The 18,101-nt window shown below is 43.9% G+C and overlaps 1 protein-coding gene and 1 long non-coding RNA gene across 4 annotated transcripts in view; one reads left to right on the top strand and one right to left on the bottom strand.

Annotated features, from left to right (window-relative positions):
* Positions 1–1,420: 1,420 nt before the first annotated feature.
* The window catches only part of LOC123362598 (myelin P2 protein-like), an 18,583-nt gene continuing 1,902 nt past the window's right edge, over positions 1,421–18,101 (bottom strand). The window contains exons 1-5 of one of the 2 annotated variants that reach the window (XM_045002991.1): positions 15,465–15,645; positions 13,895–13,994; positions 8,231–8,403; positions 2,721–2,822; positions 1,421–1,567 (exon numbers count right to left, since the gene is read on the bottom strand). In XM_045002991.1, coding sequence (XP_044858926.1) covers positions 1,517–1,567; positions 2,721–2,822; positions 8,231–8,403; positions 13,895–13,967 — 399 coding nt within the window. In that variant the 5' untranslated portion in view covers positions 13,968–13,994; positions 15,465–15,645 and the 3' untranslated portion in view covers positions 1,421–1,516. Of the gene's footprint in view, positions 1,568–2,720; positions 2,823–8,230; positions 8,404–13,894; positions 13,995–15,464; positions 15,646–18,101 lie in introns of those variants that run through there. The other variant, XM_045002992.1, reaches the window with a different exon arrangement.
* The window catches only part of LOC123362599, a 15,196-nt gene continuing 12,640 nt past the window's right edge, over positions 15,546–18,101 (top strand). For both annotated transcript variants that reach the window (XR_006576496.1, XR_006576495.1), the window contains exon 1: positions 15,546–15,766. This is a non-coding gene — a long non-coding RNA (uncharacterized LOC123362599). The remainder of the gene's footprint in view (positions 15,767–18,101) is intronic.

Below are 18,101 nucleotides of genomic sequence, written 5' to 3'. Positions count from 1 at the left end.
AATCAGCCTCTGTATCAGATAGCTAATGTGATGCAGATTTTTAAAAAAGGCTCCAGAGGTGATCCTGACAATTACAGGCCAGTAAGCCTAACTTCAGTAGTGGGTAAATTGCTTGAAACTATAACAAAGAATAGAGTTATCAGAGCCACACAATACAAAATTACTGAAGATAGTTAAGTCCATAGCTGTCTGCAAAGAGTTACAAAGGGATCTCACAAAACTGGGTGACTGGGCAACAAAATTGCTGATGAAATTCAGTGTTGATAAATGCAAAGTAATGCATATTAGAAAACATAATCCCAACTATACATACAAAACGAGGTCTAAATTACTTGTTACTGCTCAAGAAAGAGATCTTGCAGTCATTGTAAATAGTTCTTTAAAAACATACGCTCAATATGCAGCAGCAGTTAAAAAAAAGTAATAGAATGTTAGGAACCATTAGAAGAGGTGGAGATAAGAGAAAATATCACAATGCCAGTACATTAATCCATGGTACACCCATATCTTGAATACTGTATGCAGTTCTGGTCACCCCATCTCAAAAAAGACATTAGAATTGGAAAAAGTGCAGAGAAAGGCAAAAAAAAAATATTAGGGCTATAGAACAGGTTCCGTAGGAGGAGAAATTAAAAAGAGTGTGACTGTTCAGCTTAGAAAAGAGATGACTAAGAGGGGGTTCTGATGGAGATCTATAAAATCAGGAATGGTGTGGAGAAAGTGAATAAGGAAATGTTATTTACCCCTTCACATAACATAAGAACCAGAGATCACCCATTGAAATTAATAGGCAGGAGATTTAAAACAAACATAAAGAAGTACTTCTTCACACAATGTACAGTCAACATGTGGAACTCGCTGCCAGAGGATGTTATGAAGGCCAAAAGTATAACTGGGTTCAAAAAAGAATTAGATAAGTTCATCTATTAGCCAAGATGGTCAGGGATGTAAACATACACTCTGGGTATCCCTAAACCGCGACTGCCAGAAACTGGGACTGAATGACAGGGGATGGATCACTGGATAAATTGCCCTGTTCTGTTCATTTCACCTGAAGCATCTGACCCCAGCCTCTGTCGGAAGACGGGTTATTGGGCTAGATGGACTATTGGTCTGACCCAGTATGACCGTTCTTATGGTGTTCCCTCAGCTGGTCCAGTTGTAATGGCAGCGTCTAAGGTACTGAAATGAGTGTGCATTACCCAGTAATTAGAAAACTTCTTCAGGGCTCACATACAATTCTTTTCAAAATGGAATTTTAAAGAAAGTGGCTGGTGGCAAGTACATAATGCTGTTAGGATCAATGGTGTCATGGGGCAGATTCTTCTAGTGAGGCAAATTTAGCATCAGGAACTGTCAACCTTTTTTAAGAAAACCCAACCACTCAATAGCGTATAGATGCCAGTATACAGGCAATAAGTATTTACTGCATGTGTAAGCTTTTTATTAAATACCTACAACAGTTAAGTTTCTAGTTCTCCAATTTTTAGTCAAGCAGGGTACTAACAGAGTTTCTTCAGGCTTTCTCATAGATCCTAGTGCAGGTGATGTCATTCATGGTGCATTCCTAGAAGACAAAAGAGGAGTTCACTGAAACAGTTGTACTTTCTCACAGCAAAACTGTAAAGACAATCCCACTTTAAATACAAAGAGGGAGAAGAAAAATCCTCTCACCCATTTTGTTTGTGCAAAGAAAAATGTGCACTGAACTATATTATAAGGTTATTGGTATTAGTATTTCCCCTTTTCACATTTTCTTCCAACTTGTAAAAAAAACCAAAATATATGTTAAAGCAGGGATCAGCAACCTTTGGCATGCGGCCTACCATGGTAAGCCCGCTGGCAGGCCGTGCTGGTTGTTTACCTGCTGTGTCCGCAGGTTTGGCCGATCGTGGCTCCCACTGGCCACGGATCACCGCTCCAGGCCAATGAGGGGGACGGCGGGAAGCAGCAGCCAGCACATCCCTCGGCCCGCACCACTTCCCGGAGCCCCCATTGGCCTGGGACGGTGAACCGCAGCCAGTGGGAGCCGCGATCGGCTGAACCTGTGGACGCGGCAGGTAAACAAACCGGCTTAGCCCGCCAGGGGGCTTACCCTGGTGGACCACGGTCCAAAGCTTGCCAATCCCTGTGTTAAAGCCTAATATTAATATGAATTCAGCCATCTTTTGAGCGTCTTCATTTCTATCTTACTTATATGGCCCCCACAACTATAGTATCTGAACACCTCACAATCTTAAATGAATTTATCCTCACAGCCCCCCTCTAAGATACGGAAGTACTTTTATCCCCACTTTACAGTTGGGGGAACTGAAGCACAGAGAGTCTACGGCCCACATCCTTAAAAATATTTAGGTGCCTAAATCACATTGAAATCAACAGGAGTTAGGTGCCTAAATACCTTTGAGGGTCTGGATGTAAGTAACTTGCCCAAAGTTATAGAGGAAATGTGTGGTAGAGTAGGGACTTGAACACATGTCTTCTGGGGTCTATGCTAACCACCAGGCCATCTTTCCTCTTCTCCCATATTCTATAATAATAACTTGATTCAACCTATTTTCTAATGTTCTCTTCCTGCCCTATGCAACCAATCACATTTCTAACATAAGCCACATTTATTTAAGGAGAAAATGGAATGTATAATGAAACTATAACTGTTTAGATGGTCTCTACAGCTTTGCATTACTCAGTGATCAGATAACTAGAATGAATTCACTCACCACCACCATTTTCCCATCTACCACTTGTCTCTTTATTGTGGTCTCTTTGCCATCCCAGTTCTGGACCTGATTTAATGACCCATTTTCTAAGGTCACAATGCTCTGAAGAAACATAAAGAAGCAAAACATGAGTATCCTGCCCAGATTATTATTATTTATAGAGCAGAGGCACACACAATACCCTAGTGTGCAGGGGGCTCAGTTATGCTAGTTTCTGTACAAACATATATTAAAAGATAGCCCCGGTCCAGAAGAGCTGATTGTCATGCTGGTTAGAGAAGTGATTCACTCAACACTCAGAAAGTCCCACTTTCTATCTTGGGGTTTTACACTGAACATAAGAACGGCCATACTGGGTGAGACCAAAGATCCATCTCCTTCCAATAGTGGCCAGTGCCAGGTGCTTCAGAGGGAATGAACAGAATAGATAATCATCAAGTGATCCATCCCCTGTCACCCATCCCTGCAGTTCATCATGTTGGGTATCTGGGAATCTTTCATGTAAAATAGATGGGCAATGATAGGTACTAGCCCCAATGCTATTCAACATTTTTAATCATGTTTTGGCAATACATATAAAATCACTGCTGATAACATTTATGGATGAAACAGATTGCCAGAGTAGTAATTAATGAGGGCAGAGCAATCTGGATTGGTTAGTCAACTGGGCCCATTAAAACAAAATGCATTTTATTACAGCCAAATACAAAATGATATACCTAGAAGAAGAAATGTAGGCCTTAACTACAGAATAGGGGACTGTATCTTGGAAAGCAGTGACTCTGAAAAGGATTTTAGGGGTCATAGTGGGCAAGCAACTCAGCATTAGCTCCCAGTACAATGCTATGGCAAAAAGAGTTAATGTGATTGTGGAAATCTAAGTACAGTTTATGAATTCTGCTTAATTTTGTGAAATTATTGCATGTGATTGAATGCCTCAATGTATAATGAGTCAGCCAGGGGCTGGCAAGGTCCCTGTCACATCAATCCCTTCCCTCTCCTTTTGGAATAAGCTACAGAACAAACAAAAAGATAAAACAAAAGATAATGGAGCAAATAATTAAGCAATCAATTTGCAAACATCTAGATGGAATAATGTGATGAGTAACAGTAAGCATGGATTTGTCAAGAACAAGTTATGTCAAACTAACCTGATAGCTTTCTTTGACAGGGTAACCAGCCTGGTAGATTGGGAGAAGATGTGGTATATCTTGACTTTAGGAAAACTTCTGAGACTGTCTCACATGACCTTCTCATAAACAAACTAGGGAAATGCAACCTAGAAGGAGCTACCATAAGGTGGGTGCATAACTGGTTAGAAAACTGTTCCCAGAGAGTAGTTATCAGAGGTTCACAGTCATGCTGAAAGGGTATAATGAGTGGTGACCTGCAGGGATCAGTTCTGGTTCTGGTTCTGTTCAATATCTTCATCAATGATTTAGATAATGGTATAGAAAGTACGCTTATAAAGTTTGCGGATGACACCAAGCTGGGAGGGGTTGCAAGTGCTTTGGAGGATAGGATTAAAATTCAAAATGATCTGGACTAACTGGAGAAATAGTCTGAAATAGGATGAAATTCAATAAGGACAAATGCAAAGTACTCCACTTAGAATGGAACAATCAGTTGCACACATACAGCATGAGAAATGATTGCCTAGGAAGGAGTACTGTGGAAAGGGATCTGGGGGTCATAGTGGACCGTAAACTAAATATGAGTCAACAGTGTGACACTGATGCAAAAAAAGCAAACATCATTCTGGGATGTATTAGTAGGAGTGTTGTAAGAAAGATGTGAAAAGCAATTCTTCCGCTCTACTCCATGCTAATTAGGCCTCAACTGGAGTATTGTGTCCAGTTCTGGATGCCACGTTTCAGGAAAGATGTGGACAAATTGGAGAAAGTCCAGAGAAGATCAACAAAAAGGATTAAAGGTCTAGAAAACATGACCTATGAGGGAAGTTTGAAAAACTGAGTTTGTTTACAAGAGAAGAAGAGAGGGGATGCAACAGTTTTCAAGTGTATAAAAGGATGTTACAAGGAGGAGGGAGAAAAATTGCTTCTTGTCCTATCCTCAGAGGTTAAGGAGAACAATGGGCTTAAATTGCAGCAACTGGTTTAGGTTGGACATTAGGAAAAACTTCTTAACTGTCAGGGTGGTTAAGCACTGGAATAAATTGCCTAGGGAGGCTGTAGACTCTAAATCTAGCCTGCTCTTAAAAATCTCCAAACACCAGTCAGGGAATGGTCTAGATCAGTGGTTCTCAAACTGTGGGTAAGGACCCAAAGTGGGTCATAACCCCATTTTAATGGGGTCGCCAGGGCTGGCTTAGACTTGCTGGGGCCCGGGTCTGAAGCCTGAACCCCATCACGCGGGGCTGAACTTGTTAACCTTGATGCCTGTGCTCTGACAGGGCTATGGGTATGCTATGGAGGATGCCTGAGCTGGAAGAAAACTAGTTTAACCAAGTTTATCTGCAGCGAGGGGAAAGTGGAGAGTGGAAAATCCCCAAACAGGAGAACAAATGTGCAGAGTTATCAGAACAGGGGTTTAAAAAGCAAAGGAGCAGGCTTTAGGAAAGAGAGGATTTTTTTTTTTACTGCAGGACCAGCCAAGGTCAAAGGAAGCTGGATGGAGGAGAGAGGTCCAACAGATGGAACTTGTAATGCTGAAAGGACACTGTCTCAAATCCTGAAGAATACACCAGAGCAGGGGTCCCCAACGCGGTGCCCATGGGTGCCATGGCGCCCGCAGGGGCATCTAAATGCGCCCACGTCCTGGCCGGCAGTGGAGCATCTGCCGAAATGCCGCCAAATTTCTGTGGCGTTTCGGCGGCGACGCCTCTCGATGACATCACTTGGCGGCAAATGACGTCATCAAGAGGCGTCGCCGCTGAAATTCGGCAGCGACGCCTCTCGTTGACATCACTTGTCAGTGGCAAGTGACGTCATCGAGAGGCATTGCTGCCGAAACGCTGCAGAAATTCAGCGGCAATGCCTCTCGATGATGTCACTTGCCGCCGACAAGTGATGTCATCGAGAGGCGTCGCCGCTGAAACGCCGCAGAAATTTAGCGGCATTTTGGCGGATGCTCCACCGCCACCACGGTCCTTCGTCTGGCATCCGCCAGACAAAAAGGTTGGGGACCACTGTTCCAGAGTAATGAGGAAATTGAGGCAAAAATGACACATATTTTATTGTATTGTCTATAGCTGTGTAATTTTTGTGCTGTCTAAAGTAAAGAATGATTGGTTTAAGAACCTTTAGCTAAGTCTTTGTGTTGTGTGCTTCACCTATCATGTGTCCTTGGAGACTGTAAACCAGAGTGCACACAAGCTAGGAGCCCTTGGAAAGGGTGTGCTTAAGATAATGGGAAGATGGAGGGAGCCAGTACTAATTTCAGGACCTAGGCAGTTGGATCATGGGATCTCAAGAAAGGTATTATACAGAGGATCTGCATCCTGAGAGTGTGCCTAAAAATCCAGAGCCAGGGGAAGCTTAAAGCACATGGCACCACCATGTTGAGACCCAAACGCAGCAGCCTGGTGAGTGTCCAGAAGAGGGAACAACTAGGATTGTGACAGCAATCCTTAGGCGTATAAACAGAGAATTAGTGAGTATGAGTCAGTAGGTGATTTCACCTCTGTATACAGCATTGGTCAGACCAATACTGGAATACTGGGTGTAATTCTGGAGTTCACCGTTTTAAAATGTGTTGAAAAATTGAAGAGGGTGCAGAAATGAGCCACAGAAATTATTCGAAGGATGGAGAAAATGCCTTTCAGTGAGTCACTTAAAGAGCTCAATCGGTTTAGTTTATTAAAATAAAATAAAATAAAATAATAAATAAAAAAGATCAATGGTGACTTGATTACAATGTATAAGCACATTCACCCGGAGAAAGCACCGAATAGTAAATGGCTCTTTAAGCTAGCAGAACAAGGCATAACAAGAACCAATGCATGGAAACTGAAGCCAGACAAATTCAAATTAAAAATTAGGAACATATTAACAATGAGGGTGATTAACCATTGGAACAGACTATCAAGGGGAATGGTGAATTTTCCATCTATTGATGTCTTCAAATTCAGATTGGATGCCTTACGTAAGAATATCAGAGGGGTAGCCGTATTAGTCTGGATCTGTAAAAGCAGCAAAGAGTACTGTGGCACCTTATAGACTAACAGACGTATTGGAACATGAGCTTTCGTGGGTGAATACCCACTTTGCATGCATCCGACAAAGTGGGTATTCACCCACGAACGCTCATGCTCCAATATGTCTGTTAGTCTATAAGGTGCCACAGGACTCTTTGCTGCTTTTACATAAGACTGGCCACATTGGGTCAAACCAAAGGTCCATCTTTCCTGTCTTCTGACAGTGGCAAATGCCAGGTGCCACAGAGGGAATGAACAGAGAAGGTAATCATCATGTGATCGATCCATCCCCTCTTGCCCATACTCAGCTTCTGGCAAACAGAGGCTAGGGACACCATCCCCACCACTGATGGACCTATCCATGAATTTATCTAGTTCTTTTTTGAACTCTGTTATTGTCTTGGCCTTCACAACATCCTCTAGCAAGGAGTTCCTCAGGTTGACTGTGTGGTGTGTGAAAAAATACTTCCTTTTGTTTGTTTTAAACCTGCCGCCTATTAATTTCATTTGGTGACTCCTAGTTCTTGTGTTATGAGAAGGAGTAAATAACACTTCCTTATTTACTTTCTCTACACCAGTCATGATTTTATATACCTCTATCATATCCTCCCTTAGTAGTCTCTTTTCCAAGCTGAAAACTCCCAGTCTTATTAATCTCTCCTTATACGGAAGCTGTTCCACACCCCTATTCATTTTTGTTGCCCTTTTCTGAACCTTTTCCAATTCCAATATCTTTTTTGACATGGGGTGACCACATCTGCATGCAGTATTCAAGATGTGGGCAAACCATGGATTTATATAGCAGCAATATGATATTTTCTGTCTTATTATCTATCCCTTTCTTAATGATTCCCTTTTTTGACTGCTGCTGCACATTGAGTGGATGTTTTCAGAAAACTATCCACAATGACTCCAAGATCTCTCTCTTGAGTGGTAACAGGTAATATAGACTTCTTCATTTTATATGTATAGTTGGGATTATATTTTCCACTGTGCATTACTTTGCATTTATCGACATTTAATTCTTTCTTCTAGATGCGCTTTAACCTATAAGTTATTGAGCTGGGTACAAAGTTACAGAGGTAACTGGGTTAGACTACATGATCTAATGATCCCTTCTGTCCTTAAACTCTATAAATCTAAGGAAAAAATTCCTAGTGTACTTCATGGAATCTGTCTCTTGTCCTTTTTTGGGATATAAAAGCTCTACTTACGTTGCATTGAGCTTTCCAGGTGTGTTTATCTAATTATCCACTCTGATAATTAGCAGATGTGTTATTACCATGTGGAAAAGAACTGTCCGTGCCTGTTGCAGCAGATTGGGAGAACTATGAAGGACAGCTTTAATCCTCACCTTGGTTTTCCGGTCATCTGGTGTGGTTTCATCAAACTCCTCACCAAGCTTAAAAGAGATCTCATTATTTTTAAAGGCACTTTTGGTTTGGATGGTCACCACATCACCGTCCGCACTGATGGTCACGCTGGGTTTGGCCAGCTTGCCCAGTTTCCTGGTGGCTAAGCCCACTCCTGTAAGCAAGAGAATTCAGATCTCTTAAACTACCAGGGAAAAAAAAGCATTATGGATTTCAGTGTCTCAGGAAGGAGAACAGTGCCATTGATGGGAATGGCAAACATCCTCAGATGCTTACATAGGTCTTTATATTTCAAGTCATTAGCAATTTCCTAGTGAGGACTGGGCTCAATGTATTGCTCACTGAAATCAATGGGCTTTAAATCAGGGCCATAGACTTTAGGTAAGAAAAACTGCCATGGTCACAATGAAGAACTTTAATGCATATGTGATGGCTCAGGAGCAATTGGCACCTATGATCTCTCCCCATCTCCCCAGTGAGCACTCTTTCCAGTGCCAGGCCTTTACCTGTACTTCCCTGCACTCTTTCTAGAGTGGAACTCTGAGGTTCACCCCCACTTTAGACTGAATCTGCAGGCTACACCCCCTATTCCTACCTTCCTCCCACAGTTACAGGACAAGTGGTGTCTTATACCTCCTTGCAATCCCTCTTGAATGAACCCCTCAAGGGACAGGTTATGCTACCTACACCTTTCTCTGGGTGAAACCCCATGGTTCTACCACACTTTCACTGGATCCTAGGGCAGCAGTGCCCCTGGTCCCCAACTGTGTTAACACAACAGGCTCAAGTGCAATTGGTTCGCTCCTTCTCAGGTGCCTGACTAAAGAAACTCAAATCAGCTACTTGTAAACAGACGTATTGCCCATTCACACAAAGGTACACAGCAAGCAGAGGTAAAGCTTAAACCCACAAAAGGCCCACACGCCTGGGGCTTGCCTGCAGCCCATCACTTCTCTCCATGCTTAGGTGAGCTCAGCTATCTCAGGCACTTCCTGCAGAGCCCCTGCCTCTGGAAGTCCCCAGTCTGCTGCACGTTCTGCCTAACCAGATCTGGGGACTTCACTATATGATGCCTGGCGTAATGCCATCAACTATGGTCACCCTAGCTAGCAGAACGGTCCTCAGTAGACTATGCGTGTTTGATGATGATGTTCCTTTAATCTTAGTCTCTGGCCTGGGAAAAATAGGACATCACTCTTCTGGCAGGAGTGATGGAAGTGCCCTAAAAGTGGGGAGGCCACTGGCGGCCGAACTGTGGCCCTGCTTCCCCACACCACCCCTTCCTCCCAAACCCCCAGCTTCACACTCTCCCTTCCCACGGGGGGGGGCTGCCCTCACACCACCCCTTCTCCCTGAGGCCCTGTCCTCGTGCTGTCCCTTCCCCCTGAAGCCTAGCCCCCTGCTCACTCCTATCTGCCCCCTCCCCTCCATCACTCACCCTTACAGCTGATAAAAAGTGAGGGGCCGTGGCCCTCTGGCCCCTCCTGTTCTGGCATCCCTGCCTTCTGGCATCTGGCAGGCAAGAGTTTTCCAACAACAAGCTCAACCCTTGTTTCTCTTAAGGACTCCCGGTATTCTCCCTGGAGTGACCTTATCTCTGTCATTGTTTTGTTTCCTGCTTGCACCCACCTTCTTTGATTTTATTCCCCTGGCTTAGAGGGGAGGTGAAAGCAACTAAAAAAAAACATTGGGAACATTCCAGAAGACTGAAGGAAAGCTAATGTTGTGCCAGTATTTAAAAAGGGGGAACAGGATGATCTGCGTAATAACAGAACTGCCAGTCTGACATTGATCTTGGGTAAGATAATGGAGGGGCTGATACAGGACTCAGTTAATGAAGAATTAAAGGAGGGTAATATAATTAATGTCAATCAACATGAGTTATGGACAACAGAACCCGTCAGACTGACTTAATATCTTTTTTATGAGATTACGAGTTTGGTTGATAAAGGTAATAAGTGTTGGCATAATATATTTAGACTTATGTAAAGTATTTGACTTGGTTCCAGGCAACCTGTTGATTAAAAAGCCAGAATGATATAAAATTAACATGACACACATTAAATGGACTAAAAGCTGGCTAATTGATAGGTCTCAAATTGTAACTATAAACAGGGACTCATCAGATATGTTTCTAGTGGGGTCCCACAGAAACTGGTTCTTGGCCTTTCACTGTTTAACATTTGTATCAACAGGCCTTCAGACAGCAATTTTGGGCCCCATGAGTGCAGAGGCTGGGGTGAAAGTGACTTCTGGGACCAACCTGTCACTTCCAGGACTGACTGCGCTGGCCAATTGTGCCGGCCCACAGGGCCCCAAAGCTTGGGTCCTGGAGGAGTCATGCATGCCTAGGAGCCCTGAGGCCCGCCCAGGCGATTTAAAAGGGTCTGGGGCCACCAGGACCTTTTAAATCGCCCAGGCCCCTGGGCAATTGCCCCCTTTGCCCCCCCTTCCCCCCCATTGGCAGGCCTGTTTATTAATGACCTCAGAGAAAAACATCCAATTCTCATTGATAAAGCTTGCAAATGACACAAAAATTAGGGGAGTGGTAAGCAATGAAGAGGACATGTCACTGATACAGAGCGATTTGGATTTCTCGGTAAATATGTGTTTTAATATGGCGGAATGTAAAGTTATACATCTAGGAGCAAAGAATGTAAGCCATACTTACATGATAGAGGACTCAAGCCTGGGAAGCAGTGACTCTGAAAAAGATTTGTGGGTCATGGTGGATAATCAGCTGATCAGAAGCTCCCAGTGTGATGATGTGGCCAAAAGGGCTAATGCAATCTTTGGATGCATAAACAAGGACACCTCAAGTAGGAACAGAGAAATAATTTTACTTCTGAATTTGGCACTGATGCAACTGTTGCTAGGATACTGTTTCTAGTTCTGGTGTCCACAGTTCAAGAAGGATGTTGATCAATTGGAGTGGGTTCAGAGAAGAGCCATGAGAATGATTAAAGGAGGGGTGGGGAACCTTTTTTCCATTGTGGCCACTGACCCACACACAGCCCCGTGGGGGGAGGTGTGGGGCGGGAGGCTCGGGGCTTCTCCTAGGTTCTGGGGTGGGGCCAGAAATCAGGGATTTGGGGTGCAGGAGGGGGCTCCAGGCAGGGGCCAAGGGGTTTGGAGAGCAGGAGCGGGCTCAAGGCTGGGGCAGAGGTGTTGGGTACAAGAGGGGGTTCCGACCTGGGGCATGGGGCTATGAGGGGTGTGGGATCCGGCTGGGCTGTGCTTATCTCAGGCAGCTCCCGGTCGGCAGTGCAGCGGGGCTAAGGCAGGCTCGCTGCTTGCCCTGGCTCCGCGCTGCTCCTGGAAGCAGTCGCCATGTCCGTCTCCTAGGTGGAAGGGCCAGGGGTCTCTGTGCGGTGTGCACTGCCTGCGCCAGCAGCTTCCATTGGCCGCAGTTCCTCGCCAATGGGAGCTGCAGAGCTGGCGCTGGGGGAAGCACACAGAACTTCGCTGATCACCCCTGCTCCTAGGGGCCACAGGGACATGCCAGTCATTTCCAAGAGCTGGAGCCGACCCTAACGTCCCCCCACAGCGGGGCGAGCCAGCGCTCGCGGCTCCAGCCCAATGGGGAGGGGGAGCCAAGACTCGGGGCCTGCGGCTGGCGATGCAGAAACTTGCCATAGGCCAGATTAAAGGAAGCAATGAGATGGCTCCAGCCCGGGTGCCATAGGTTCCCCACCCCTGGATTAAAGGATTAGAAAGCCTGCCTTCTAGTGATAGACTCAAGGAGCTCAAACTATTTAGCTTAACAAACAGAAGGTTAAGAGGTGACTTGATTAGAGTCTACCAGTACCCACATGGGGAATAAATATTTGATAATGGACTATTTGATTTAGCAGAGCAAAGTATAGCCTAGTCCAATGGCTGCAAATTGAAGCAAACAAATTCAGACTGGAAATAAGGTGTAAATTTTTAACAGTGAAAGTAATTAACCATTAGAGAAATTTACCAAGGTGGATTCTCCATTGCTGACAATTTTAAAATCCAGATTGGATGTTCTTCTAAAAGATTTGCCTAAGGAATTATTTTCAGGACATTCTATGGCCTGTGTTATATAGGAGCTCAGACAAGATGATCACAATGGTTCCTTCTGGCCTTAGAATCTATGGTTCTATGAATCTGTGATTTAACTCTGTGTAGTCAGCCAGAATAATACCCAGCTGGTAAATGCAGGCACATATATTCATATGAAATAATACAGACATCTTCCTCATTCCCCACAAACTACTTTTAATACCTGCCTCATAAAGTTTACTACAAGGTGCCCAGAAAAAGTTTTAAATATACATGGGTACCTTGCACTTCAGAATGCACTTTATGAGGCAAGATTAAAAGTATGGCTTAGACAGTCTTCTTTGTGTGACCTGATCATAGTAAGAGCTCATTTATTCATTGCTTGCAGTCTTACCTATGTTGGATAAAGCTCTGCCAGTGACTGATCAATTAATGGAAAACCGAACACAAATGAGGCTTTGTGTTTTGGGGGAATCATTATTAGTTAAGCCCTTTGTTCCCACAAAGAACAGAGACAAACCGATCCCTTCAGAGTTTAAGCCTCAAAGAGCCTGTATTTGAGAAAGACTGCAGCACCAAAACAATCTGAAACAATTTATTAGAGATCTGGTGAGCTTTTGAGACATCCCTAGAAAAAACATAAAGGATAATCAGGGGTGGAGTGTATAGGTTTGTTCAAATCTGGGTTACATTGTGCCTAAATCACCACATTTTGGGGGAGGGCTTGGCTTATAATTGCAAGTCCTTTAATAAAGTTTTATGTAGAGCAAACAGCCATGTCTCAGAATGGTGTCAGCAGCCTTGGAGGCAGACTGTAGAAACAAGCCAGCAATTGTCAATTGGTACTAGAGAATCAGTGATGTCACTGTCATGATACTGTCATATTGGAGGTATGAGAAGTGTTTGGTAGTACTATTAAGGAGAACCCAAGATTAGGTTATTGCAAAAATGATGCTAATTTTAATTGATTGGCTCTATTTGGCAACTGAACAACATGTACGATCACTTTGCCTCTTATTTTTGGTGGCTTCTTCCAACTCTTGGCTTAGTTGAAGGAGGTCTTGGTATTTTAACAGGATTTGGGGTTTTGATGGTACTATCATGTCCAAGTATAGCATTTGGTTCCATTGCTCAGTATTCTGAACTCAATTTTCCAGGAGAAAAGCAAAAATTTAGTCATTGAAACAAAATCAATGCAAAACCCCACATCTTTTTATGTTATCTCAAGAACGGTATCAGGGAGTGGGCATCATCTTTAACACAACCACCTCTGGCTAGAATATTTACAAATGAATTACTAATTAAGTTACTTTATACATATCATAGGCTTTTTTCAGGTGTAGCAGATTATCTGGGCAATTCCCAGGCAAAGGAGGATCAGTACCTGCAGTGTCATTTCAAGACCACTATAGCGGTGAAAGTCTTAAGCAAAAAGGAGTGCCACCACTTCCCATAGCCTCTTCTACTGTCTCATAGTGGTCACCCCTTTGTGCTTGAAAGTGACAAGAAAGCAATAGATCCCTGGATTATTTCTACTTAAAAACAGTGTATATTAAAGAGAGAAAGAACACTTAAAATTAAAAGAGAAAGCATAAAAACCCTGTAATATTTCTCACCTAATTCTTTCATGTATTCATCAAAGTTTTCACATGAAGTTGATTTCCAGGTTCCCAGGAGATGATCAACCATTTTATCCGATTTAGTGGAGCGCTCTGTCTGAAGGGGAAAAAAACCCAACTGCTTTAAAATGGCCTGATCCAAAGTCCAGTGAAGTCAATGGGAGTCTTTACAATAGTTTCAGTGCGCTTTGGATTAGCCCCTAAGCATGTGGTGTGTAATGCACAGGGAATAATATCTTGTTTTTAATATGCCCTGAATTTGGGCTAACTAGGGCAGAACAGTGTCTTCAGAAACCCCCATTACTACCCCTTCACATTTATCCCAGCATTTCCATGTGAAGACAATCATCATCACATAAGGAACTTTTCAAATGCAATAGGGAAAAGCAGCCTGCCTGAGCACTAATGAAACACAGCTGCAAAAACAAAAGGGAGTAAAGATTCTGCAGCAGGAATGGATCTGCTTCCTCACTTCGCCCCAAAGGGCATAAAATCTCACAATGAAACACACATTTGTCTTGTCTTATTGGTTAATTGTCGATTGCTTTTGGGGGGTTGGATATATTGGGCTGGATTCTCAGCAGAGGTAAGTGCTCTTCTGGTCATAGGGCTGAACGTAATTAGAGTAGACTCAGGACTGTTCTAATTTACACTGGCTGGATCAGTGACCTGGTGGCCCAGGGAAATGAGGGGATTAAGCGAGACCTTGAGGAAAGGGCCTTGGAGCGGGGGAAAATGTAAGAGGGACCTAGCGAAGGGACAGTGGAGGCAACGCTGGTGTGCCACGTATTTGTGAGTTTAGATGTGGTATATATCAGGTCTTAAAGTTTGAGGTGTGATGCAGAGGAGAAGGGCAGGAGTAGAAATGAGAAGTGGGAGAAAGGAGAAGTTATGTTTTTGAGATACTGACTTCATGCTGATGACATTCAGGAAGAAATGTCTGAAAGACAGTGGCAGATGAGAGTGAACAGAGGATGAAAGCTCTGAGGAGAGGAAGGAGAGTGGTAGAGATGGTAGCTGAGGCCCAGATAATCAAAGCTATTTAGATACCTAACTCCCATTGATATTGATCCTGAATTCCTTTGAGGATCTGAGCCTGAAGGCCCAAAAACAGACGAGGTAATTCATGGATATGCTGTAGACAGGGAAGAGGAAGGAGATCACAGTGCTGTGGGTCACTGGCAGAACACGAGAGGGGAAGGATATGGACCCACCATGGGTGACAATGAATGAGGAGTCTGAGGGTATGTCTAGATAGCATTTAAATACCCGCAGCTGGCCTGGGTCAGTTGACTCAGGCTTGTGAGGCTTGAGCTGTGGGACTATAAAACTGCTGTGTAGACATTTGGGCTTGGGCTGGAGCCCAAGCTTTGGGACCCTCACATTGGGTCCACAGCAATTTTTAGCCCTGCAGCCTGGGCCCCATGGGCTCAAGTCAGCCATGCCACGGGCCTTTTATTCCAGTAGAGACCAGTCTGAGAGGCAGCTTTGCACAGTTCCTGGAGATGCTGCTGCTAAGCGTTGAAATATTTAAAATAAGCTTAAAAAAAAACACAGCAGTACCTACCTTTTGCTAATGTGTTTTGATTTAGGGTTCTGAGCCTGCTTCTCTTTCCCTGCAGGCATCCAAGGGGCAGGACACGGGGAAACTGCCTACAACTCCACTGACCAGTAGGTGCGAGAGTGCTGGCTCACCTCCATCTGCTGCTGGCAGTTGGCACTGACAACTGTCAACGAGCCTTTAGTCATGGCAGTGGTGCAATGGGATTGGCAAGCAGTTGGTGTTCTCCAGCCAATCACTGCACTCCAAGTCACAATGATTCTTAACTTCACCCTTTCGTCTGGCTGCTGAGTAGGCGAGTGAAGCAGGTTTGTGAGTGAGATTCATGAAAACAGACTGAAGGGAAAGTAAATTTGCCAGATACAGTTACCTACATTACCCTTTGTATTGTTTTCTTTAGCCTAAATTATTGCTCACTGTTAGGATAAAGTGACTCAGTGAGTCTTTACCATCATCACATGACACATACGACTCTTCAGTCAGTTTTTTCTCTCCCTAGGGCCGCTGACACAATGTATAATATCCAGGGGCGCCTCTAGGAATTTCGCTGCCCCAAGCACGGCGGCATGCCGCGGGGGGCGCTCTGGCGGTCGCCGGTCCCGCGGCTCCGGTGGACCTCCTGCAGACGTGCCTGCAGAGGGTCCGCTGGTCCCGCGGCTCCGGCGGAGCATCCGCAGGCATGCCTGGGGGAGGTCCACTGGAGCCGCCTGCCGCCCTCCCGGCGACAGGCATAGCGCCCCCCGCGGCATGCCACCCCAAGCACGTGCTTGGCGCGCCGGGGTCTGGAGCCGGCCCTGATAATATCAGAGTACCTGAAACTCTACCCCTAAACCTCCAATGTACTAAATATCTAACCAACACCAGTGTGGAAAGCGGAGACAGCCACAGTGCTAACAGTGCACCACTGGGCTAGAATGGCTGCCTTCTAAAGTTTGACATAGATAACCATGTTTTCAAGGGATCATTCCAGACTAGGGGTAGAATGCTAAAGACATCCAGAGGGGTTTTTTTTTATTGCTATCATCCTTGCTCTCTGCTACCATTGAAACTCTATCATTCCCTATATGCTATATTGAATCTGCAGGGTTGTTTATAATAACTGAGGCTGTTGTTACAGTGCTATTTTCTTGAACCTTTACTCTAACACATAGACCGCATCAGGCCAACCCTGGTGTAACACCTTGAGTTCGCTGGAGTTACAGCAAGGACAAATTTGGTCTGGCGTCTCTGAGGTCTAGGAGTTTGTGTTAATTTTGTAACTGGGGAACTGTGGGTGGGTGGTCTGTTCAGCAATTACTCTGCGATGTCAGTACACCAACATATTTCTTGTGCCTGTGTGTTTGGCTTTTGTAGGATCTCTGGAGTGTAATAAGAACTGTTATAACAAGTTGAACAGTTAAACACTTCATACTGCAGGACTGTCACCCCATGACTGTGTGAGGTGACATGGGAATCTAGGGTGCGTTGAAGCTTAACCCATATGCTCTATATCTCTTTGGCGATAGTATTAGCCAGTTATGCAGGCTAAAAATGTATAATTTATTGTGGCACAGTCTGCAGTGCCTTTACATTTCTCTAATCTTCTTTTCACTAAATCCTTTTCCTAAACAATTACTAAGGAAAGAAAATGGTACTGGGTAGAGCAGGATTAAAATAATGAGTGTATGAACCAACTGGGACTGAAGAAACTGAAGATATCTCACAGATATGAGAGTCACTAAGGCTCAGATTTACTTCTGACCAGGATTAGAGGATAAAAATGATCCACATTTGAAAATCTGCAAATATTTTATCTAGGGCTTCCCTCCCCCACCAATGAGATCTACATAATGAAAGATTTAGTTTTAGGGAGTTTGAGAGACCTGGTGAAGTTATTCAAGACTGCTCTGAAACCAAAGAGCTTTTAAAATAAATCTGATCAAGAGGGTGTATGGGTGAGCGAGTGGCAATATGCATATTTAAAATGTCATCTAATATTTGTTAAAGATTAAAAATGACAGTCTGAGACATTGGGAAACTCCACTATGGAGGCAAGTACCATTAGTGGGAAAGGGCTTGTAGGCTTAAGAGCTTACTCATGGTCAGTGGAGAATTTAAAAGTGAGACACAGTTAAGGCTGTGATTAATAGTAAATACAATGCTTTAAAAATCCATTTAGTAGAGCCTGAAAGCTGTCAAAAAGGTGGCTGGTGTGCGTGGGGCAGCTGAAATTACGAAAAAATTGAGAGTTGCAAATATATAGAAAGAAATACAGAAAGTCATAGGATCACATTATTTTGAGCAAAATATCCTTTATTTTGGAAAAAAAAAATCCTAGGTGACTCTCCCATTCTGGACAGGACATTGTACACATTCATGGAGAGATCTTGCTCAGTTGCAGGCTGACTGGGGCAGCAAAGATAATGATTTATTAAAGATAAAGATTTGATTTTTTAGCTGAATGTATTTCCAATATGCCTGCACAAATGTAACTGCAAAATTTGTGTATTCATCATAGTACATGTGAAAATGCACATTTGTGCATGCAAAACCAGTAATTGCCACCATGACATTTTTGCACAAAGTACAGATTCTCTCTCTCTCTCTCTCTCTCACACACACACACACACACACACACACACACACACACACACACACACACAC

The sequence above is a fragment of the Mauremys mutica genome, chromosome 2 (assembly GCF_020497125.1).
Source record: "Mauremys mutica isolate MM-2020 ecotype Southern chromosome 2, ASM2049712v1, whole genome shotgun sequence".
Lineage (NCBI taxonomy): Eukaryota > Metazoa > Chordata > Testudines > Geoemydidae > Mauremys > Mauremys mutica.
This window is presented reverse-complemented; position numbering and strand designations above follow the sequence as displayed.